This window comes from Colius striatus, chromosome 2 (genome assembly GCF_028858725.1).
Source record: "Colius striatus isolate bColStr4 chromosome 2, bColStr4.1.hap1, whole genome shotgun sequence".
Classification (NCBI taxonomy): Eukaryota; Metazoa; Chordata; class Aves; order Coliiformes; family Coliidae; genus Colius; species Colius striatus.
Genome location: NC_084760.1, coordinates 62830149 through 62854921, shown reverse-complemented (window position 1 = coordinate 62854921; position 24773 = coordinate 62830149). Strand labels below are relative to the sequence as shown.

The following is a 24773-nucleotide window of genomic DNA, read 5'->3' as shown; positions in this document are numbered from 1 at the left end:
TATAAAACACAGGTCATAAGCATTTCTGGTCACTAGCATACCATCTGACATCAATTTTGCTTATCTTCCCATATTATTGTATCAGACCGCTAAGAGTCTCTACAGCAGCCTTCTATAACAAGCAGAATATTTAAATGTTTAATGCCACACAAAAATCTGAACTATTGCAGAAAGCATGAAGAGATTTTCTATTCTGGTTAAATACATTAGACTTCATTGCAGTAATAATTCACCAGAAGGATTTAAAATGCTATCTGAGCACAAGGTCTTAACCAATCTTGCATGAGACACAGAATAAACTAATTGTAGGTTAACAGCAAGCTCTGCTCACATCTTGAGATGTATTAAAGGTTTCTTTGCACGGCTGGAGGGAGAAGGTCCTTTTATACTTACAAACTGAATATTTGCATTAGTCTTCAGATGTACTCACCATATTAGATCTGTGAATCCTTTGTGTTGGTGCATGCTGGGAGAGGAGCTGTTTAACATGGAGAGGATGCACTCCAAGTAAAGAAGCTGAAGTTGCCGATTGTCACTGGCAAAGAGAAAAGATACCATTCATGTCATATTAAAAAAAAATTATTTCATTTTCTAAAATAACTACATTATTTCACTTGAAAAATATACTGCAATTTATAGCCATGATTTATTCTGTTTCTTCCTCTGGATTTACAATGGTGTGATCACTTTTATCATCCCATTTATTTTGTACTGATCACATGCCATGATTTGTTACTTTAAAACATAAAACTGTGAAAAAAAGAGGAAAAATAAAGTAGAAATAATTATTCTGACTGAGATGAGAGCTGGAGGAATCCATTTACTTTTGTATGATGGTAAAGTGAAGGAAACTGTAAAAGAATGGTTTTATCTTAACTGAAATGAAGGAATGAGAAATGTCTGCTCTTCTGGCACTGCCTGAAATCCTTTTTTTACACATAGATGAATTTTCATCCAAGTAGAACAGCACCTGTTTCATATGCTATGCAGAAAATAGTGACTCCCAAGACCTGAAGTTAGACTTCTAAACTCTATGCTGTGAAGGGTTTAGAACTGCTGGCGATACATTTTAGAGATGACAGCCTTTTCCTCTCAAAAGTCCACACCTATCTGGAAAGATGCACACATTCCTGGTATCATTTCCTTTGTTAATGCAGACCCTCAGCATTTTGCAGCTGACACTTGCAAAGACATGCACAAGGCATATCTGCACTCTTGATTGCTCTAATGTCTCTCATTACCGAATTGATTTCCTGCAGGTAAGAAATGAATATGGCACTCCTGCACACCTTTGCATTGCTGGTATATTCATATCACTGCTGCCACAAATTCCAGGGTCACCAAAGTCCCCAGTGGTCCCAGGAAAAAATTTCCTTCCTTATCACTCATAGCTGTGCCTCCCTCAAAACCAAATTCTAACAAGCTTGAAACATAGCAAGAGGAATTAATTTTCAGACTCAGAAATTAGAACAGAGCGTATGATAATCTAGATTTAAGGAATGTTTTGGCAATGCAAATTATTTCAATTGGATAAATGCTGACTTTCTAGGAAGGACGTATTAATTCATTCTTGATATTGTTTCTGTTAGATTTTTCCGTGTCTCTTGTAATTGTTCTCTCTACAATGGTTGCTTTCAAGCCAGAAAAGAAAACTTCTTTGACAAGTATTTTGCTGCTGTATGGAAGCTACTTTTAGATTAGATTTGCTGGAAGCTCTTTAAAAGCTGAACAGTGCAAAAAGAAAGCAAATTAGCTTCTCATCTCCAATGAGGATTAGAGTATTGCATCATGAACAATACACCCTTTGATAAAACACTTCATTTAAGCATAGTTTTGCTCTACAATTACAGAACTACAACAGTACAATCACAGGTATCAGTGAAATTCTCAGCATTCAGGTAATAAGTTCAAATTAGAAACTGAAATAACTCACTTTATGACAGCCTGCAGCTTCTCACAGAGCACAGTGAGGACAGATACAACATCATCACAAAGAGATTCAGTGGAAGCACCTCCAAAAAGGACAAAGATCAGAAACATTACATATGTGCATCTGGATTACAACCTCAATTCTCTGCATGGACTTTCAGAGCTGGTTGGAGTTTCTAAATAACGAGCAGAGCTGCCAAAATTAATAGAGAAGATGCAGTAGGAAAAGTCCTAGACTGGAACGTGATATCCACACAATGAAAAAACAGCAGTACTAAATGCGGAGAGAGCATTAATTGCTTACAAGCATTTACAGAAGGTTAGCTGAATTCCAATGCAGATAATAAAGTAAGTATGCAAATAAATAATAAAAAAAGACTGTCTCCAGTACTTCCACGTGGCTGATTAAATCTCTATCTTTCCCTGCAGTTCATCTCTGCTATGCCTGCTGAGGTTCTGATCTTAAAAGTAGATGCTTGTGCGCTTCAAGGATTTCAGTCTCCATCCATACAAGTTCTCCTGCAGAAATCCAGTGAAAAGGTCAAAAGCAGGGATTATTTTTACTTATTAGGGAAGATATTTGAAGTTAAGCCAGAATGGGAGTAGAAAAAAAATCCTCATGTAAACACGACCAGACCTTCACTAATGATGAATTTTCAAAAGCTACCATTATATAAACTGCTTCTCTGGCCTGAAATACATTGACACAAACACGTCTAGATTCCACATCTTACCCCATGAATTTGTTTCAATTTAGGAAGAAAAGCCACTTACTAAAACTTTCTACAGAGCACGGAAACTCCTTAATTACTGAAATTACCACTTTGGAACAATCATTTATTGTCATGTTGAGTTCAATGCTATTACCATGGTCCAAATGAAGACATGACTGAAAATATCAGGGCTATCTCAGTTCTTACCACAGGTAACACAGACAGCATTAAGCTATGGAAAAGGTAAGAAATCCTGAAGATGCAATTCCTATGACATCAAACAGCACTCCATTGATGAAAGGAAAGTCAAGAATAAAAAAGCAGGATTGGAGGGAGTTACTAAAAAGTGTCACAAATACCTTGACTCTTGACTTTCTGCAAGGTGTCATGGTTTTCAATTGTCTGTTGAGGAAAGATAAAGGTGGTGTAAATGCTGGAAGAGGCAGAAAACACTGTAGAAGCAATATTTTAACAGCAGATCTTTCTTAACAAACCTATGTCCTTTATCTGTTTTGGGGGTTTTGTTTATTAGCTTTATTTTTAAATGAATGTTTTGCAAAATGTTTTCAAAAACTCCTTAAGATTTGTTTTAACAGTAATCTAAATTTAAGGAACTCACAAATCTTAGTTCAGCTAAATCAGATATAAGTCCTTAAGTGATTTCCCACACCTAAAACAACTCAGTAATAACTAAGCATTTAAGTTGCATTGAAAATAACTGAGAGGAAAATATAGTCTAGATTTCACAAAGTACTAAGAAACCAAAATCAACTGAGTATTACAGAGTTTACCACACTGTCATCATTTAATGTTACAGTGCCAACACAGTTAATAGCATTCAGGAAATGGAAACGACCTCTTACAGCCACAGTATAGGATGCTCATCAGTTCACAGAGGGGTCAAGCCAAATGCTGCTCTAAAACACCAATGACAAACTGCCAGGAAATAAATGCAGCTCTCATATGCTTTCACCTACTCCTCAGCTCAGAATAAAACTAACAAAATTCAGCTTTCAGACCCAAAATAAAAAATTAAAACTACTGAATTGGGGTTATTTTGTTAGTTTGGGTTTTGTTTTGGGATTTTATTTTTTGTAATGTTTTAGGATTTTTTTTAATGTTTTGGGTAGTAAAATGAACCTATTTAGCACTGACAGCAGACTTTAAGTAAACCAATTAATTATGTTCTGCAGTTGCTCATTAGGATAAAAGTAATCTAGTCTACTAATCAAAAACAGAAGCAGATCATCTTAGCCCAAAACAGATACAAGGAAAATAATTTGTACAAATACATTCTGTAAAACTTCCTAATAAAATAGAAACCGACTTTTAGAAAAAATACTTTTTTGATAATATGACAACATACAAAGCAGCACAAACAAGTAAAAGAAGCTAATGTAATTTCAAATATGCATTTACAGTTTTGCTGACAATGTTCTGGGATTTCAGTCAAACAGCTCTCAGATTTTAATCATGCAACAAGTATTTTTTTTTTTTCTAACAACCAAGCAAAGAATTTTTTGAACTTAAATTACTTTGTATTAAAAAAAAAAATAGAAGAAAAACTCAAATACATTTTCCTTAGCTGAGAATGTTTTGTTTATGAATTTGTCAGGCAAAAACTTTTGGAAAAAGGATTTTAATGAATCTTAGGAAAACAAGCAAACAAAATTAAAGAATAGAAAAGGAAAAGGCCAAGGCAGCCTGATGTCAGAACAAATCCTCTTTTGTTTAATGGAAGGAGAGGAAAAAAAAACCCCACAACAAAACATGTCAGCCAAGTAGAGCTGACAATGTGAGAGCTGAGTTTCTGATAGACTGCTCTGAGGCAGGTGTAGTGTCAAGAGTTCAAAAAAGCTTTTACACAAGATGAATTGTGGAAGTGTCAAATAAAAGCCACAAGGCACAACAAGCCACTACAGTACACTGCATTGAGTGAAACAAAAAGGTAACGCTGTCATGGACATGGAACCATTTGTTGATGCCAGGAGGCTCACCATGTTTTCTTGCTTTTGTCGTAACTGTAAAGTCAAGTCACTCAACATTTGGCTGAGGGTTGCCCGCACAGCGGTGTTAATGCTCCGCTGGTGACAGCTAGATACATATGTCTCAATGCAAACCTGATGAAGAAACAAGATAGTAGGACATAGATATGAACTATAACTTACCACTAACACATTTTAGGAGGGTACCAAGATCTCTCCCATGCAGACAGTCAGCCTTCCTTATTCATAATGTTTTATTAGCACATCAGAAGTTTTCAGGGGCTTAGCAAAACTGAATAAGTAGCATATAGAAGCAGCATGCATTTCATCAGTCTCGCAGCTGCAGGAACAGTAGAGCAAAATTGCCAAAGCCTCTTTCTGTCAATTCCAAGTGATATTGGCACTCACCTTGCCCTGTGGATAACTGACTAAATGTTGCTTTGATTGTTCATTTCTAGACCCTTATTTGTAACTATTACTCTGCAAGCCTGTATCTGTAATGTAAACATCCTCCAAATCTTTCAGGTTGTTGCTTCTGTTGTATAGTATTGGCCACTTTTTCTAAAATTAGTTACTACATACTCCAACAGGACTAAAAAATAAAGCTTTGAAGGCTTTCCTAATACAGAAGATACAAGAGCACTTTACCATAAAGTAACACAAGTAACTGCCTTTTAATAAGTGGCTCCTCAGCTCAGAGATCCCACAGAAGTCAAGGGTGTAATGGAAGAATGGTGGATCAACCAGTGCCCAGCTCCTGGCAGTTTTCTGACATGGTGCTGTGATCAGAACCATGTTTGACTTTTGCCTCAGCTGATGTTAATACAAATAGTTGTCAAAACGTAACACAGCTAAGATCCTGGGGAGAGCATATTGAGAAATGTAGTTTCTATCCTTGATCAGGTTTTCTGCAGGAGATCTGTCTAAGAGTTGCTGTAACTACAGTAACCATTGTCACCACTGCACAGTAACTACCAAGTGGATAACACAAGTGGTCTAGAGGGAGCTGAGTGGGTTTGTGACAGAACTGTACAACACAATCTTCTCAGACCACGATCTGAAAAAGCAGTTTTGATCCTGTGGCTTACATTGAGCTTTATCATTAAAAATGACTGTCAAAAAAAAAAAAAAAAAAAAGAAAAGGTAAATGACTGTTCACATACTTTTCAGTCATTGTGTTCTTATTCTGCCATTGTTTGGATATATAGTTAGTGAGAAGAACTAGGAACACAGATTAAACTGGCTGTGAAAAAAATGAAAATACAAATACATAGTCTAAATGATATGCATGAGGAGTATACATAGATGCACTTGGTGTATGTTTTTGAATAAGAAGGATCATATATGACCTAAAGCCATTTTTAAAGTTTTTAAACAAGGATGAGTGTTTAAGAGGGAGAAATTAAAGTGATCTGATTACTTGGGTAATCAGTATTGATGTGGGCACATGGACAAGACTCGTGATTGTTTCTAACTCCCACTGAAATGAAATCAAGCTATTCCAATGACTACAAAAGGCAGACTGTAGGCTCAGAGCTGTAAAGATCAATATGTTGCTGGCACACTTATACATTTGTTAGAGTGGAAAACAATATAGGCATGTTCCTAAAACCCTTTTGACCTCCTCTCTTTGTGTGACCTGACATCTCAGCATTTAAATAGAGCCATAAGTGCAAAAAAAAAAAAAAAAGACTGAGTTTAACTGAGAGGGTTATTAAGCATTTAATTGGGCTGCCCAGGAAGTTGAAGTCACCATCCCTTGGGATATTCACAAGATGCCTAGATGAGGTGCTGAGGAATATAATTTAGTTCAGTGATGAGCTTGGCAGTGTTAGGTTAGTGATTGGACTCAAAGATCTTAAAGGTCTTTTCCAACTGTAATGATCCCATGATTCTATATCTTGAGTGATCTAAGACATCACACATGGATGCTACTTCATTACGGCTCTTGCCTTATTTTCCCTTGTTTCCTAACTACACTGAGAAATACCATTCCAGACCTTTTCAAGTGTATGTATATTGCATGTTATCTCATACTGGAAACATTATGCAAATGACAAACTGAGACTATCTCCTTTGACAACACATTAGAACAAGATACAGTTGTATGCATTCGCAGGATATAAGGGACCAAACTGACAGCACATCTCATTCTTGTTACCCTTTTTCAACATTCCAAGATGCCCTCAAAAATAAGTACGGGATTTTTATTTAGCTTGAGATCAGTCAGTCAGTAACGAAGTTAATCTTGTAAGTTAAAAAAAGGCCTGGACCAACTCTGCCTGTCACTCAGCTATCACCCGAACTCCAGTGGGAAAAACCGAAAGCCTGTTAACCATGTCCTTTGCAGAGGCTAAACCATTCCAGTGCTGCTGAGATCATTCTCTTGAGTTGTAAATCTTTTTCTAGAATACCTGAACTAGTCAATGAAATATCATTCTTAAAGGTAGGCTGACTTTCTGGAAAGAGCATGGTTGATATCTCCTCCTCTCCCCTTCCCATACCAGCTAATGAGCAACAGTATTGTCCACTTGAGCTCCAGTTTTATGGAAGGCATGTGTTCTAAAATGGCTGTGCAAGGTACCTTTTGAAAAGCCATTGATGAAGAAACATCAGTAAAAATGCGAGAGCTCAGGGCCCCAAGGAGTTTTGCAACGGACATTTTGATCATTTCATGCATTCGGGGACTTCCAGCTCTATGGCATGCAAAACACAGCTAAGAGCAAAACACAAAAGGATTAGCCAATGAAACACGACACAGGTAAACAAAATAAACCTCTGAAAGGTAGAGCAGAATACCAAAACACATACATAAAAACAAGCAACAGCATAAACTAAATTTTCTTGCAGGGATCCAGGCAAGCATGGGAAGCTGTATAGAGCAGAATTTACTTTGTTTTCAATAGTATTAATACTGAAGCGACAAAACACAGTGCTCTTCATACCGAATGCTTCCTTAATTTGAAGCTGATAACATTCAGAAAGATTTGGGGATCCTATTATTTTGTACATACGAACCGAGAACAATTAGGCAGTGTAAAATGTCCAGACTAGCCTTGTTTGTCAGAGAGAGTCCTCAAAGAGTTCTACCAGTAACAAAGGCAGCACCTATCCAGTTCTGCAGTGGCTCCATTTTGCTACAGGGGGCAGGCTAGGAAAGCTGAGGAACTGACCTTGAAAGAAATGTCAATTAGGGGCATTGGAGCAGAAAGCTCCTCTCTGTCACCTTTCTCTTAGAGCAAGTCAGAATAATAAATGCTCAGCCTAAGCAAATGCTGAACTCAGAGATAATTTTCAGTTTCCTACTGCTCATACTTCGCAAAATTCAAATAGAAAGGCATATTGATTCCAGCGGTTAAAGTTTTTGTCTTACCTACATTCTGGCCTGGAGGAACCTGTGGAAGTGTTTAAGTGCCTGGTGAGACTTGCTGATGAGAAAGACCTAGGAAGCATTCATCAAGCCAATATTTTACCAAGGAGTGTAGGGAAAATAGCTGTACCTCCGAACACACCAAATAGAAACATGTGTGCTCTATATTACAGCTTGTTCCAATTCCTTGAAGGAAACTGAAGTTTTGTTTGCTTTGGTGGTACATCTCATCAGACTGCATCAGGGCTCCTCTTCACTTTAACAGGAAAAGGACAAACTGTCACTGTGGTAATTTGTACTGCTACACCAATAAAGTTTTAAGAGCCAGGCTAGCCTTTTAGGAATGAAGAGCAACTATCAAGAACAGCAGAGTTTAACTCCAACCTATGAACAAAACCTGGCATTTTTTCAGGATGCTTTAAATGAATAACAGCCCTGTTGTTATCCAAACTTACAGAGAGAACAGAAAACATGGTTTCCGATATGCTTTATAGCATGCAGAGCATGACTGATGGACTGTTTTCCTGCAGTCTTTGGCAGTGCCTAAGACAGAAATCTGAAGGGTTTAGATCCATTAAATACTTTTCCCAGCAAGTATTTTGTCTAAGCTAAAGCTCTTTACCTACAACAGAGAAATGCACTAAGCTGAATTCATCAGCTTTTGCCTTGCATGTTAGAAAGTCTGCTGAGAAAAATTGCAGCAGGGGATACTATCTGTTATTTTCTTCAATCTGGGACACTGACATAAAGAGTGTTTGGTAAAATTTCAGAAGTTGTGGCTGGCTCTAAATACCAATACAGTGCCTCTTTGCTGCAGTATCTACAGGTGGGGCTTACAAAGATCTCCAAAACTAGCTATACCTTATGATCTCTCACATAACACAAGAGAAGCCAAAGTTGAAACTCTTAGGGCATCTCGAATGATCATCACTTTTTAAAAATCTTGTATCTGTTATACACACAATCTGTTTATGTTGTACCCCTGCCTTTTGAAGCCCATTTGTTACAAGGCGGCAGTTGTTTTCTTTGGTTCCCTCTTATCTTTACAACCCCATTCTCAGCTTCCAATAGGACAATGCAAGATCAATTTTTTTACTGAACTTAGAAAATACTGTCACTTCCAGGCAAAGTGAGCTATTTTCACATGGGATTTTTCCTTTTTTTTTTTTTTTTGATTTTAAATCCACAGAAAATACCAAAACCTGTGAAGGAACATATATCTACATATATCTGGAGCGCAGGACATGTATATAATCTTACATTGCTCCATGGACATTAGCCCTCCTCATACCATATTAACAATATCATTTTATAGTATGTTCTGCACACAAAAGTGTGTGCTGCACAGGAGGATTTAGTGGTCCTGTGCATTTTCTCTAACCTGAACAAACAGTCCCATGGTTTGCTATATGCACTGTACTAAAAATACCACCTACCTACAAAGCCTCACTTAATAGACCTGCAGGTATGTTTCTTTGCAGTCAAAGCTACCTTAAAATTTAATTCAGCTAAAACCTACTAGAATAAAGGGAGAAGAGTGACTATAGCCCCAGGACAACCCCATATATCTAGAGGTGTAGCAAATGTCTTACTTGGATGTATTGGAAAAAGGATATATACAAGGCTAACATAGTACACTGCAGTACTTGTGCTTACATGGTTCATTATGGCCTACACATCTCTCTTGAAGAACCTTCATTAGTTCTAGACTCACACCACATAAAGAATCAGAACAGTACTGTAAGAACTTGTGGAATTTTTTCTGTTGCAAAAGGCAAAGTAAAGTGAATATGAGGAGTAGCAAATGCACAACGTTGTAATATACAATTTTCAGTTTCCAAAAGTATCTTCCCATGCAAGCCCATCAACCCTGCCTAACTTTTAACTATTTCTTAACATTACACATCAGGTAATACCAGTCCTTAAGGTGGCAATTGTGATTTGGACTAGCTCAGTTTCAGGGTATGCATGGAAGACACACTCCAGGTAGTAGGGGAATGTTATGTGACACAAGCAGTGGTATGAGAGGCACTTACCTCAGCAATCTTCAACACTGAACTTCCATTCAGTTCAAATGTGGAGGTATATGTTATACAGAGCAAGACCTTGAATCAAAGAGAGGAATAAAAGTTGTTTCATCGGTTATTGTCTCCCTTCTCCACCCACGTGCTTTTAGCTACAGCTCCTTCCATTTTTAGAGCAGACATCAGAAGCTTCTTAGCATCACGTGTTACTGAAATAAAGGAGATGGCACAATCAAGTTGCTCCCTCCTGAGAAGTCGCAACTGTTGGCCCTAGAGATACAGCTTGATGAATTATTTATTGCTGTCTCCTATGTCTGACCACGGAAGGAAAGACAACCCAGTGATTAACTCTGGCCTTGGACTTGATTGCCAGAATCCATGAATATTTTAATGACAAGCTTTGCATGATTCATAATCAGTCTTTCCATTCATTCCTAGCAGTATAACGAAGTAGGAAAGAAAAAAGTGCATACACATTATTGCTTGGGTGACACAGACACATATGTATTATGTGAAACAAATCATTACTGCTTGACATGAGGATTCCCCAGCCTAGGATATTTCCAGTAAGTGTGTTATAGTCATTTGATAATGAGCAGTTAAAAAGCAATTCATGAGCCCAAATTCATGAGAGAAGCCTTGTCCTGTCTTGAACAAAGCAAGAGGAATAAGAACTAAAACTCCCATCCCACATCTTACTTTGAACATAAGAGGGGTGGGAATGTGATGAGATCTGCCAGGGGGTAGTGTAGTGGGTGAGGGTGGAAATGTGATGAGAAGTGTTTTAGTGTCTCAAAATGTTCCACTTCTATCCTTGTCTTCTTTACAAATTCCACCTGCCCCACAGAAGACAGATTCAGAGCTACTGTCCTCTCTCCTTCAAAGCATCAAATTGCCCTAGTGCCAGAATTTGTGCTTTGCTTGGTCTGGAATTGCTTGAGTTTCTTTGGTAAGTGAGTCAGCAGATATGAAACACATCACGCTAACATATTGGCCCCTACAACTTCTCAGACCCAAAGAATTACAGTTCCCTGCTTGATAAGGGAACTCAAGGCATTAGATAAGTTAGCATTAGTGGTTGTTAAGCACTTCTCTTATTTATTACATGCTTTTCATTGGTACTAGGTTTTTATTTTATGGGCGGGCTTTGCAACAGCTACTAATGCACAACACCCTGGAGTAATCTCAGCCTAGAATGCAAAACAATCAACTTTGCCACAGTGCACCTGATCAAGGCTTGTAGGTTAAACAAAAAAAGGGGCAAAAGGGATATATCTTTGGAAAGACTACTGCATTTTGATTTCTTTAAAACATCATTTTTATGACCCTTATTGTGTTGCAAAATTTTCACATTATGGTGAAAGAGCAAAAAATTATAATGTAACAACTTCAAGCAAGAAACTAGATCCCCTCTCAGATGCAAACTATATCTTCTCTCTAGGTGGAGATGATCTCTATAAGCATCTCAGAGCCTTCATAAAAGCCAAAAAAACCACGCTTATCTGCAGGTTAAGAGAAGCAGACAACTAATACAGCATCACTTAGCATGCTGGAGCCACTGAACACTCATCATCACCATTGACTCTCTACTCCTCTCTGCATTTACTTTGTGCCAAGAAGGGGAAAAAAAATCCATTACTGGAAAGCAGCTATGTAATAATTGTAGACAGGATTTGAATTCTCTGTACAAGAGTAGCTTTGAGTGTTGGCTACTTGCTCTTACAGGCAGAAGAGCCTGTCCACGGATGAGTGTACCATTTTTCTGTGGAAGAACACAAATAACCTTCTTTGCATTTTGAAAACCTTTACAAAAGCTTTTCTCAGCAGAAAATTTGTATTTCACTACAGGATGTCACACTTTACTCCATGTTCTGGATTTTTTCCTTGTTTGCTTCTTTGTTTTGCGAATGAAATACCAACTAGGAACTTGATCTTATTATTTACAGAAGAAGGTTTTACTATCAAAAGTGTTCCAAGAAAACTAAAGTGTAATGGCAATTTTACATTTCTCTATATATGTTACCTTGCCTTATCTCTCATTCAATTCTGCAAAAGTAGAAGCTGAGTAATATCTAAATACTAGCCGTAATAAGAAGAGACATGGACATGCTACTCTTCTGAAGTACAAGAGTTCTGGACTATAATCTTTTTTTCAGATCTTTGGCATTTACCTTTGAAGAAGAAACTTATCTTAGAAACTGCATTTCTTTAGAGTTTCCCCTTTCTATGAAACGGGAAAAAATTGATTTTCTCATCTTTTTTTTTTCTTGTTCAGGTGATGGCGCAGTGGCACAGGCTGCCCAGAGGGGTTGCTGAGTCTCCTTCCTTGGAGGTCTTCAAGACCCACCTGGACATGTTCCTATGCGACCTGATCTAGGTGAACCTGCTTCTGCAGGGGAGTTGGACTAGATAATCTCTAAAGGTCCTTTCCAATCCTATCATTCTATGATTCTGCAATCTTAAAATGTCACATAACCTACCTACCACAGTATTACAAGGAGATATACAATCCATAGAGCACTTGAACTTGCCAAGGGAAGAAATCTAATTCTAATTAAAAACAATAATATTGTACTTTGCATTTCTTTATATGAACTCTGCAAATTTCTCTGCAACGCCTTGTATTTTCTGGCACATGGACAAGTGCCAGTGACAAGAAACAATAATATCTTTTCGTCCTGTCCACAAAACAAGCCTTACAGAATAGTTGAAAAGTAAATGGTTAATTAGAAACCCCCTCAATAATCTCATTTAGTTAATAAGCACCAAATTAACCAATCAATTATAAGGGCTGTTATTTCCATCTGATGTTCAGTCTATATCTGCAAAATTTAAAACTTCAAAATAGAACAATTTCTGTTGTCACTAAGTGATATCTAAACTGGCCAGCCTCACAGCCAGTCGTTGAGTCTCACTTCCTCACCTGTTAACTACACTGAAATTTTATTGACATTTCTAATAGTTGTGATATCTCAGCTGCTGGTTAAAATTACATATTCAATATTTAACGAAAAATTTTAAGTTTTACTCTCCATACAGCGCTGTGAGAAAACACAGGTGTGGTGAGTGCATAGTTCATGAACCCAGAAACAGAAAACTGTTACCTCCTACTGACAAATCTCTTCTTGTGCTAAGAGCCAAGATGGACAGTTAGGCCCATGACTAATCTTATTCAGCAGTTTGCATGTCCTGATTTTCCCTACTTGTAAAGCCTTGTTTGCTTCATTTGATTTTCTGCTCTCTTGTACCACCTTGATTTTGTACAATTAGTTAATTCCTAATTCTTTCCACAGATGAAAACATACTACATACTACAATACATGGAAGTACACACCGGTTTAGGCATTCTTATAAGCCCTTGCTCTCCAAAAATCTCTTGTCCTCAACTTTCTTTTTTTTTTTTAATTTCCTACCTTTATAGAGCTGAACTGTGAAAAGCTAATACATATATGCCTAATCCCTTCTGTCACATGTATCTATAACCTGCTTGTAACAGGAAAATGATAGAAAAGTCAGATATCAAGTGCAGTAAGGAAGTGACAATCAATGAAGCAATGGGGAATTTCAGCAAAAAACTGCTGTTAAATTTTGACTGCTACTCTTTGTATAAAATGAGATCTGGGAACCTACTGGCTAGAGAAAGGACATAGGATCTGATGGGATCAAACAAAAGAAGTATAAAAAGTTATTAGTCAGTATATTGTTGGCTTACTCTGCTCGCTACCATCTTCCCTCACAAATCATTTGTGTTATCTGAAGGAAGGTCTCTGACCAATGCACAAGACTATCCTCAGCTATGGTTTCTATCAGTGCCACTGCATGGCTTATTTACAGTCTTGGCAATGCTCCAGACACTCAACTCGTGTGGCTTCCCATTTATGTGGAACAAACTGAAAGACAGCAGGCTTCTTTTCTAGATTAGTGGGTGAAAAATAGGATTAAAACCAAACACACACAAATTTAATAATTCAGATCCACTACTAAAAACACTGAATCTCCAGGCAGTACATGCCATAGGCTTAACTATTCACAACCCTAATTCAAACAGCTTGTATTTTAAAAAATTGAAGAAAATAAAGATAGGTTTTCTTGGGCAACGATATTTTAGTTTTCCGATCATTGGTAGAGGAAGCAAAAATTAAACTACAAAGCAATTCCTAGTAACATCCTCAGTGCAAAACAAGATTGAAAATCAACTGTGTGTTACTGTGATAAGTTCTTAATTGGTATGGATTCTAAAACATACTTCTTTTTTCTCACTCACCACCTCACTTTGTTTTTTTTTTTTTAAAGAAGAAACTTGCATGACTGCAGAGACAGTTGCAAAGTCACACAACCTCCAGGATGTTTTAAATGGCTTGCATTACCTTGCAAATATCTGGATGAGATCACATTTCCATAAATGGTTTCTCCATAATGAAAGTACTCATTTTAATTACTGTTGAGGCTCTGAGTGATTTGGAACAAGAAATACAATTCCTAGTCCCTGGAGTACAGGAGTACCAACTTTATACACATGAATGCATGAATAATTTTTACAATAAGTAGAAAGAAAAAAAAATCCCACCAAATAAACAAAAAAATCCCACAAAAATCCCCAAAATAAACAAAAAAAAGGTGTTTGTGATGATATAATGAAGGTCAATTGACACAAAATGTACAAGATTTGAACTGCAAATAATTAAACTGGTATTACAATGTCTATCCCATATTTTAAGAGAGGTATCTTGAAAAGACAAAAAAAGACAGAACATTTTAGCTTGTAAGAGTACTAAATGTTGCTAGCTAAGTTTCACAAGTGCACATATTTATAGTAAAAGATAATTTATAGTAAGAGACATATCTATAGTAAGAGACAATTCTCACACTGAAGAGCTTATGGTGGAGGCAGATCAAAAAAGCAAGGTGTGTAAGAAAATAAGTTATATTCTCAAGATGGAGAAAAAGGGGAAAAGTACACATTTTTAAAGCAAATGTCATCTGTCATCACCTGAGGATGCTTCAGCACTTCTTTTTAGTGTCAAGTCCAACAACCATACACTACTGCTATTCTTTTTCTATTCCGGAACTTGAAGTCCCATTGACAAAGCCTTCAGAACGCTCATATTCCTCTTAGTTGGGATGTCCATAGAGTGCTGAAATTTGCAGTCACCTCTAATCACTTCATGGGATTCATAAAAGAAGCCTTTCCTGACCAACTTTACTTGCAGGCTTGTAAACTTGAATGCAATGTATGCTCACATGATTCTCAAATCGTGCTCCAGGAGGAAACACCCAGCCGTAAGACAATCTTTTCTCTTACTCAGTAATTTGACATTTAAAACAGTCATCCAGTATTTCAGCAAAGTAGTTTGGACAGGAGGTGTCCTGTTATTTGGCAGAATAACTGTTGCACTATTTGGCCTTGAAGGAAAACAAGGGCAAGGGAAATTAAATGCATTAATAAACTCAAGCACATTTTGTTCATCATGCATCACTGTACAAAACAGTAGACTTTAATTATGGAAGGAAGGGAATCAGTAAACCTATAAAACACCTTGCTATCACAGCAGCAACTGGTGCTCAGCATTATGAATGCACCAGGGCTTCAAACAAAAGGACTATACCTGATACAGAAGAACGCCACACATTATCAGTGATGACATGCTAAATACTCCCAGAAGACGATGCCCATTAGCTCACTAGACTAAAACAGAACTACTGCGGAACACTATTTATGGTGGCATGAAACCAAGTGAAACTTTTGCTTATGTAGTACAGTTGTAGAAGGGAAAGAAATGATTTAAAGTGACTACTTAATAGTTATTTAATGGGTTTTCTTAATGTATCTGACAGGGGCTTTTATCTTTAGAATTTTAACACTGAAAGGCAGAGAAGATTAAAAATAAGGCTGACTAGCACTAGCACTTCTAGGATGGCATTTCCCCCTTCACAGATTACAGTCTGTTTAGGTATACTGCATTACTTTGAGTTGAAAGATATATATCTGAGTAAAACAAAAAATACTAACAAAAAAGTTTAAAGAATTCTAAGATAAAAACAAAGTTACATGCATCTACTATCAAAATGATCAGAAAGGTTGTCAATGCATGAGTGTAAATAAACTCAGAGCTGTCAAGGTTGGACAGAAAATTCTGACCATGAGGGACTTTTTTTGGACAGGGGAAAGGGAAAACAACTCCCTTACTCTGAAATACATGCAAGGTTCCACTGAAACTACATCAGGAAACCTGTGTGACAATGTACTTTACAACAGCTAATTTAAAAATTACTGTTTCAAGCCACTAGATTAATTGGCAAGGAGAAAGCCTGAAGACAACCTAAGTAGTGGCATTCCACACTGTCTGGCCTGTCAGAGCATTTCACCCTATCCTAGACCATCTCCTGACCTGCATCCAGGAAAAAGATCCCAAAAAGCCAGATAAGCTGGTTTTGTGGTTGCAACATCAGCCACTATGCCACATGAAACTTCTATATCTTTTTCCTCTCTAATAAAAACTACCCATGAGGAGCTCTAGGGAAAAAGACTCCCAAGAGTTGGCTGGCAGTGTCAGGACAGTTTATTGGGATACAAGTTCTCTCCTCAACTGTCCTCAGGACCAAATGGTGTTAACAGCTGAGGGTGGCAGCAGCCCTTATCATAGGAAGCTCATAAGTAGAGAAGGACTAAGCTTAATGTAAATCATTTGGGGCACATCTGGAGTATGTGTATAATTGCATGTAAAAGCTATGGCAAGTGACCCTTCCAAGTCACTGTAATATGGCCAGCTTGGCTGGCAGAACTTGGCACTATCACTTCCAATAAACAATAATATCTAGGAACAGGGAAAATATTAAATAGCGACACATGAAAGTTGAATTGTTTCTATATTTGATCTTCCGATCATACAATGTCTCTCCAATTCACTTACTTAAAGGCTATGTAATCTCCAGGTTCTTGGTACGTATATAAGACTAATGAAAGACTGTTAAGAACTTGTACTTCCACACCAGAGAGGTGTTAAATTACACTTTCCAGAGCAAGGGACTTGTTACTTTCCACAATGACTCTTGGAAACCTGCATGCATGACCAATGACTCACTGCTTGCATATGCTGCACAGCACAGCTCGGTGATAAAACACCAGCAGTGCTTATATTTCTTCATTTCTTCAAAAATCTGTGCTGTTGCAAAAAATGAATGCCAATCACAAGTGCTCAAAAATAACAAAACCATCTATATAACGAGGCAAATCTGTGCACTATTAACTCTACTTCTGAGCATATATACTGTAAAATACAGTATTTGATCATCATGTATCACAGGTAATTTTTTTTCTCTTCACTTGTGAGTCTTCATCAAGAAAACCAGAAAGAAACTCACTGCTGCATTAAATTGCAGTAAGGAACCTTTCTGTCATCTGTCCATGCATCCATGACAGCAGGAGGAAGGACCACAGAGGACAGAAGACAGGAATCTTGCTCCCTCACCCTTCCCACGAATGCCTTAGCCCCAGGATAGATCATTCCTCCAACTGTTGCTTTTTATGCCTGACTCCAATGATTCTGATTATGCCACACCAAGAGGGACAGTTCTAACATGACAGAACAAGCATATTCTCTGCCCTAAAATACCTTCATAACCTCACAGCTGAGAGAGCCCTGAGAAAGCTTTTTTTTTTTTTTCTTTTGCATTAAGAGTCCTTCGAGGTGAGAAACTAAGGCAGGTTTTCTATCCTGCAAACATTTTAAGAGATAGGACCAATCCTCCACTTGAATTTTTAGTCATGTGGCTGTCCAGACTCACAGAAGTTGTTCAATGTTATGAAATCAAATACAGAAAGGTACCAAGGAGAACCATAGATCCTGGAAAGAGGCTGAATTTTTGAGATATTGCATTCACAACTGATGTGTTTACGCAGCTACCATCCAGTATCCAATTGGCCATATTCAGGCTATTACCACACTCATTCCTCTCAACCCATTAAGAAGAAAGTTCAGGTAATCTCATTCAAGACTGTGGTTTCTGCTACAATAGCCAGGGGAGTTATTTAATCACAACCTTAATTATGAGTACTAGGCATTTACTATAGATCTAATTAACTTGGTAAGAGCTTGTCTTAATTCCAGTGGATGGAATGACCTACCTTGCGTGTTTTAACCTGGTTACTTATAACTAAGTACATGTATAAAATGACTTTTAAAAGTAACCAGAAAAAAAACCCGGAAAAGTAAACCCAAGACAGTCTGGATTTGTAGCTGTCCCACATTGCAACAATTTAATATACAAAAAGGCTAAGGGAAGGAAGGACTAAGGAATCCAGCTAGCATTTCTGGGTAGAATTGATCTTACAGAAGAATCTTATTTGCACAATATTGTGCAAGTCTTTACAGACTCCTCTCTAACAGTGCAGACTGATAACACATCTCTGAATTATGGACTGGACAAAAAAAAAAATCAGTTATTGCTTATGACAGTTCATACCAGGCACCTGTTATAAGAGCTCTCAAACACACAGAGGCGAAGTTTTCTTCTACAAATTTTCAGCATTGCATTAATTTTTTCTTAATAATATAATTTTAAACCAATCTGAATTAAAGCATACAAATAAAGTTGAATGGTTTTTATTATATACTTCATTTAAAACACAGTCCTCTCTTCTCAGAATGAAACCAGACTGCAATTTCTATTGCAAGCAATGCAAAAAAAATGTCTCTAGTACTGCATTGTATAACATATACTGAGGGGAAAAGAAAATCTCCTATTCTAAAATTATATACTAATTCAAATATGGAAATGAACAGTTTCAGCAGTTGAGTTGCTGATTCTTATCCTGATAATGACAGTTTCTCTTCTCCTTCTCCATATATACCAGTTACTTTTTACTGTTGCACCAATCAATTCTTGTTTTTAATGGGCAGTGAAATAATTCTTTTTACTCCAATATAAAACTACTTTACATGTCAAAGAGATAGCACAGAGAATAATATCATTTACATATACCTTCAAATCATTTCAGTCCAGCTTCCTCTTCCATTTAATTTTACAGTTCAAGACAAAGCAGAACAGTTGCAAATGAAAATTTATGAAGCACAGAATCACAGAATGGTAGGGGCTGGAAGATACCTATAAAGATCATCTAATCCAACCCCTCTGCTCAAGTAGGTCCATTTGATCACGTCACACAGGAATGCGTCCGGGCAGGTTTTGAAAACCTCCAGAGAAGGAGACTCCACAACCTCCCTGGGCAGCCTGTGCCAGGGCTCCCACACCCTCACAAGAAAGTTTTTCCTTAAGTGGAACTTTTTGTGTCCATTATCCCTTGTCCTAAACAAGTTACCCTAAACCCCTAGCATAACAAGTTGTATGCGGAAATACACATTTCACAAAGATTAACCATAAAAGAATGAGAAGATAACATATTTGTGAGAATTTTATACAGTGAACAGCTCATTTACCAGTATTCACGAAAAAGGTGCAGAATCCACAGAGGCTGGGATTTTACAGTTGCTTTCTGTCAACATTTTGTCAAACAGTTTAGAACTACTTTTTACATACACAATATAATTTGTTCTATGTCATGAAGGGCTAAAGAAAAAAAAACTAAATAGGTCCCTGTCAAACCCTCCATGTCTTGGCAAAAGAAAGAAGCGAGGCTCCTTGTTCAATAGCAACAAAGGCAATGTTTTGCTCAGTTGCTCAAGCACAATCCACTTTAATCCAGTATTTGCATTAGATCAGGATTATCTCCCCCAACCTGTAACATGGTTGTGCAGAACATAAAACAGGTCAACTATGATTGTTATAAAACAAACAAAAAGTTGTCCCCAGACTTTCTACTATTCCTTTTGGATCTTCAACAGTGACCTTCTCAAGTGACTAATTTGACATCATAACTGAGCCCCTCTTTAATTCACTTAGTTATTACAGAGAAAAAAAAAAACCAATCCCCTCCCCCCCCCCCCAAAAAAAAAGACTCTTACTAATTGAAGAATCACTTTGCATCTTAAAAACATTATGGTAGCAATCTTGAAAAGAATTATTACAAATATTGAGCCTAAAGATAACATTTCAGAGGCAGAGCTCTTTGGTCTATTCTGCTTCTGTTTACACAAGTGAAGTTTTACCACAGAACTCTAATTCAGATTTCAGTTCTGAATATATCCAAAATGAAAACTGAAATCGCAGAGACCTGTCTAATATTATTACTGGAGACTTCCCAAATGCTATATTAATGGATCAGTGAGGAGACAAAGAGATTGCCTTCACACAGCAGATTTAGCAAGGGTTCATTAAATCTCATTCACAGATTAAAAAGACTTCTGGCTGACTCCTCACTGAAAGCCTAAAGAAAACCATTTCTTGCTCAGCAGAAAGCAGAACACCTAATCCACTAATAAATGCAAGCTGGACTCACTGGGAATAAATTAACCTTTTTAAATGAAATAGCTGTAACCCATGGACAATAGGTAAATAATGGAAATTATAAGAGACTTCTCTCTCTCAAGTTACTGCAGAATAATATTTTTTTTGTTGTTCCAGAAAATTTTCAAATCTACTTCAAAACACACCACAAGTAAAGTAGTCACAATTACTGTGTGAAGTCTTCTCTGACTAATAAAAAACAAAGCTTGGAAGTTTCACTGGCAGAAGAATAATGAGTATTTGTAACATGGCCAGCATAGCATAACACTTATTTAGAACAGGAGAATAAAGACCAAATATTTTAAAATATATCAAATCGGGAAACTGAAGTTTCCTTCATAAAAGATAATTATTCTCATTCTTGCCTGACAATTTCTGTCTTGCTAGCTGTAAATTTCTTGGGACATCTGGGTACAGCTTGAACTGATGTGCACTGGATTACATGACAGTTTTATCTGTACTGAAGAAAATAAGTCAGCAGCAGAAAGGGAAATATTAAATAATCAGTCATGTCTTTCTCTTTAAAAGCAACTTGGTTACTGTCAATACCCACTACATTACAGTGTATCCAGTTGATCTGAAAAGCTTATTACTGGGTGAGGACTCATATACTACTTTGCAATTATTCAGTAAATCTATTAAATCCTTTTTTTTTTTTTTACTTTTATTTGAGAATAATGTTATCACAGATAAAGAGAGAACAGTATTGTATTATTAAGAAGGTTGTCACCTTAAAAATGAAAGTCACTATAGTATTAGTGAGAAGGAAGGAGAAGAAAAAAAATTAAAAATCCTTGCTTCTTTTGGATTCCTTCCGTTCTATCCACTCCCTTCATATTTGTTTTCACCTGCCTCAACACCACAGTTACATTCAAAGCTGAATTCCAGATTTTCAGAATGCTTTCCCAGAGGAACTGGATTTTAAGGTCAAGGCTACAGATAAAAAGTTACCAAAAAAAATCAAATAGAGAAAGTAAAATAAAACAAAACAAATCCATAGAATCATCAACGCTGGAAGTGACGTCATTCCAGAGGCTCAGCTATAGATTAGTTTCCTTTTCCACTGCTGACCTGACCATATCTGATAGTGCTTTTGTCAATACTATAATGTGTTCCTGCAATCAAAGGTCTTAATTGCATGGAGCAGAAGTACTCCAGCCATTTTAAAACCACCTGAAGATAGGATTTAAAAGCATTAAAATGGGGGGGGGAAATCATGACCCTTCCTACTCCACAACCAAACCCATGATAGATACTCTTCCTCAATCTAAAACATGTCCCCTTTCTGCTGCAGACTATCTGCTTGTTAGTCTAGCACTTCAGGTCAACAAAATGCCACTACTCATCAACAGCAATACACCCTTCCATTTCACTCAATTATAACTGGGCCAGCCATATTGCTTGATTGTGTTCATTTAAGATTAAATGTTGAATTACAACACCTCCTATTTTTTTCTACAAATCTGTAACTGTATAAATAGAGCAGTGAGTCGCTTTGGTGTCTCACAGGTAAAACACTGAATTTCATTACAGATCAATATATCTCATCCTTGCTGACTCTCATTAATACTGCAAAGAAAATATACAAGTAAAAATATTTAGATCTTTCTGTTTGAAATTGCAATTAAGCTACTGATGTAAATACAAGAAGATCAACAAGGCACTGTATGATTTCCCATTCCCTTGATATGGCCAGCAGAGCTTAGTAAAAATGTGATGATACAGAAATCAGAGGCAAAGGTGTGATACCAAAATATGATGGCAACAGCAAAGGTAAATGCTAAACTGTCAGATACACCACTCCCTCTGGTCACACTGTCCAAATTTCTTGGTTTCTCAGTATCTTTTAATATTATTTAAAGCACCTAAATAACCTCAGTTTAGTCCCCAGTGTGAAAACACTAATAAATCTCTGTCATAAAATGTATCAGAAGTACAAAGAACACACAGACAGCACATTCATTGAGGTAGTTCAAAGAAATACTAGGTTCAGCAGTTAACATGCAAGTCTGCATGCAAAATTTATACACCTCAGACAGCTTGCTTTACTATGTGGGAAATCAAATGCAGTTAGTACACCTATGTTTGTTATAACTGCCCATTCATATCACAGAGAAACCATAGTCTTTTCCCCTTCCTCACTGAAAAGAGGAACTCACTGACTTCTTTTGGGTACAAAACTGCTGTTGACATAACAATTAATAATTGCTTAGTAAAAATAAGGCATCCTACAAAAAGATCAACAAGGACTTCAGAGTATCACTTCTATTCTAGAAATTCAAGGGGGTAAATTCCCCACATAATCACTCTCCATGAAACATCTAAAATAAATGTCCAATCCACAACTGGTATTGAGAAGAACTAGACATACTAGCAGTAATTCCTAACCTAGGGTTTAGTAAAAAAAGTTTACTTTTACAAAAAGTAAAATTCCATTTTAAAATAAAAGTTTATAAAGAGGATAAGAGGTACCACACCTAGTGCAGAGGAGAGAGATACTGAGAGAGAGAAAGGATTTGAGTTCATCTTGACAGCTACACTTGGCCAGTAGAAGTCTTCCGTAACTGCCCAGCATGCATTCCAGCACAGTTCCCAGCCCTGATCCTTAAGTCTGACTGTCAATGTGCTAGTTTTGTGACCCTCCAGTCTGGCAATCTGTAGATATCATGACACTTATCCTTAAGAATATGGAGGATTTGTTACCTAGCCATAAAATAGTAAGTATCATTGCACTTTACAACAGTGGTCCCAACTGCTTGGTTTTTTCAGTGTCAGAAGAGGTCCAGCTAGTACTCCTGTTTATTTACAGCAACCATTACAGTTACTCTATTCCATTCCTGTGTAATGCTGCCTCTTTACAACAATACGTGACAGGTTCCAAAAGGGTACCAAGCAAGGCAACTAACTGCACTTATGCCTCTCTCCTATGTTCATCCTTTCACTGCCAACTCAAATTTGCAGTCATCGGAATGTAAAAAGCTTTACAACGTGCACTCCTTAGCTAATCAAATCTCTTCACACTTGCATCTGTAATATAGGTGAATGACAAAAAAAAATCATTGAAATAAATATTCAAATATTTGGTTTGGATAATATATGAAGTGTGGATTTCTGGTGTACACTTAGTTGGAACAACAGGAGATATTTTGGACAAAATTTGAAAACACCCAAACACATTTAAGTGATTTATGAGCTTACATGACAGCAGCTTGCAATGAAGTCTGTACTCCTGCACCTCTATTTTCACATCTGTTTTGCATGACTGAAAGTTTTTGTGTAATCTTTGATGGTTGCATTCTTAATACCTGCAAGACTGATGCAACCCTGCAGCAAGTCATGAAGAACCAGGCCAGTATCACTGCTGACCTAGTTTCACGCAAACCTGCTCACGCTGAGGAGTGTCTAATAACTGCACTAGATAAAAATTTATTTAATCTCCTCCAGATGGAATAACACAATTTAACATACAATCATATGCTACCTTGAGGACACATTTTAGCACATTCAAGCATCCACATGCATTGCTGAGACCGGCTGCTTGAAAATCCCCCTTGAAGGCTTTAGCCATTCAGTCAGGCCTGGGTTAGCTACCTTTTCAAGTGTTGCAATGGCATCTGTACACCTTCAGGTTACAATGCAAAAATCTCTGTACTTGATTTGACTTTTAGGCAAGGCTCAGACTTAAAGCTTTTGAGTTTTACCTGCTCTGATTACAATATTTTTGCCCTCTAGTCTTCTGGAATGTTTAAAATCAAAATAGAACTTTTGCTTTGTTCTCAGGATGTAAAGATGTAGTCTGATCTTTACCACACATGCATTTGCTATGCTTTTAGCCAGAAAAGGATTTGTACATCAACATTTCACTCAGTGGAAAGAAGATTATGTTCCTCTTTTGCACTTAAACTGGAACTGAACATGTGTTGTTTTGTTTTTCTTTAAAAAGCATACATGAATTTTAGGGTTTTTGGCTTGATTGTTTGGTTGGGTTTTTTTACTTCTCACATATCAAGACAACTGGAGAAGATACTAACTCATAACTGTAGTAAAATACAGTGTTCACATTCTTCTCAGTGTGAAGGCAATGTGTCACAGGTATGTCATGGCTTTCAAAGAAACAGTGTGCATGTAGACTTTAAATCTGCAACACTTAAGAAGGTTAAAAAAGCAACTTGCAAAAAAATTCTGCATACCAAGATAGACTTGCTGGTTCAGTAGTGCTATCTCTTAACCCTTCCCCTTTCTCACTGCAGAGACAAAAGAGGCAGGAAAGCAGCATGCTGGGTTAGGAACGTATATCTGGGTGTCACCAGTTAAACCTGTACCCGGGCATATGTCTGCTCCCATAAAC

The 24773-nt window shown here is 37.2% G+C and overlaps 1 protein-coding gene across 1 annotated transcript in view; it reads right to left on the bottom strand.

The window, feature by feature from the left end:
* The window catches only part of ARFGEF3 (ARFGEF family member 3), a 92636-nt gene that overhangs the window by 46949 nt on the left and 20914 nt on the right, over positions 1-24773 (bottom strand). The window contains exons 5-10 of the mRNA XM_061990781.1: positions 10034-10102; positions 7212-7343; positions 4640-4762; positions 3002-3044; positions 1934-2012; positions 431-535 (exon numbers count right to left, since the gene is read on the bottom strand). Of these exons, the coding sequence (XP_061846765.1) occupies positions 431-535; positions 1934-2012; positions 3002-3044; positions 4640-4762; positions 7212-7343; positions 10034-10102 (551 nt within the window). The remainder of the gene's footprint in view (positions 1-430; positions 536-1933; positions 2013-3001; positions 3045-4639; positions 4763-7211; positions 7344-10033; positions 10103-24773) is intronic.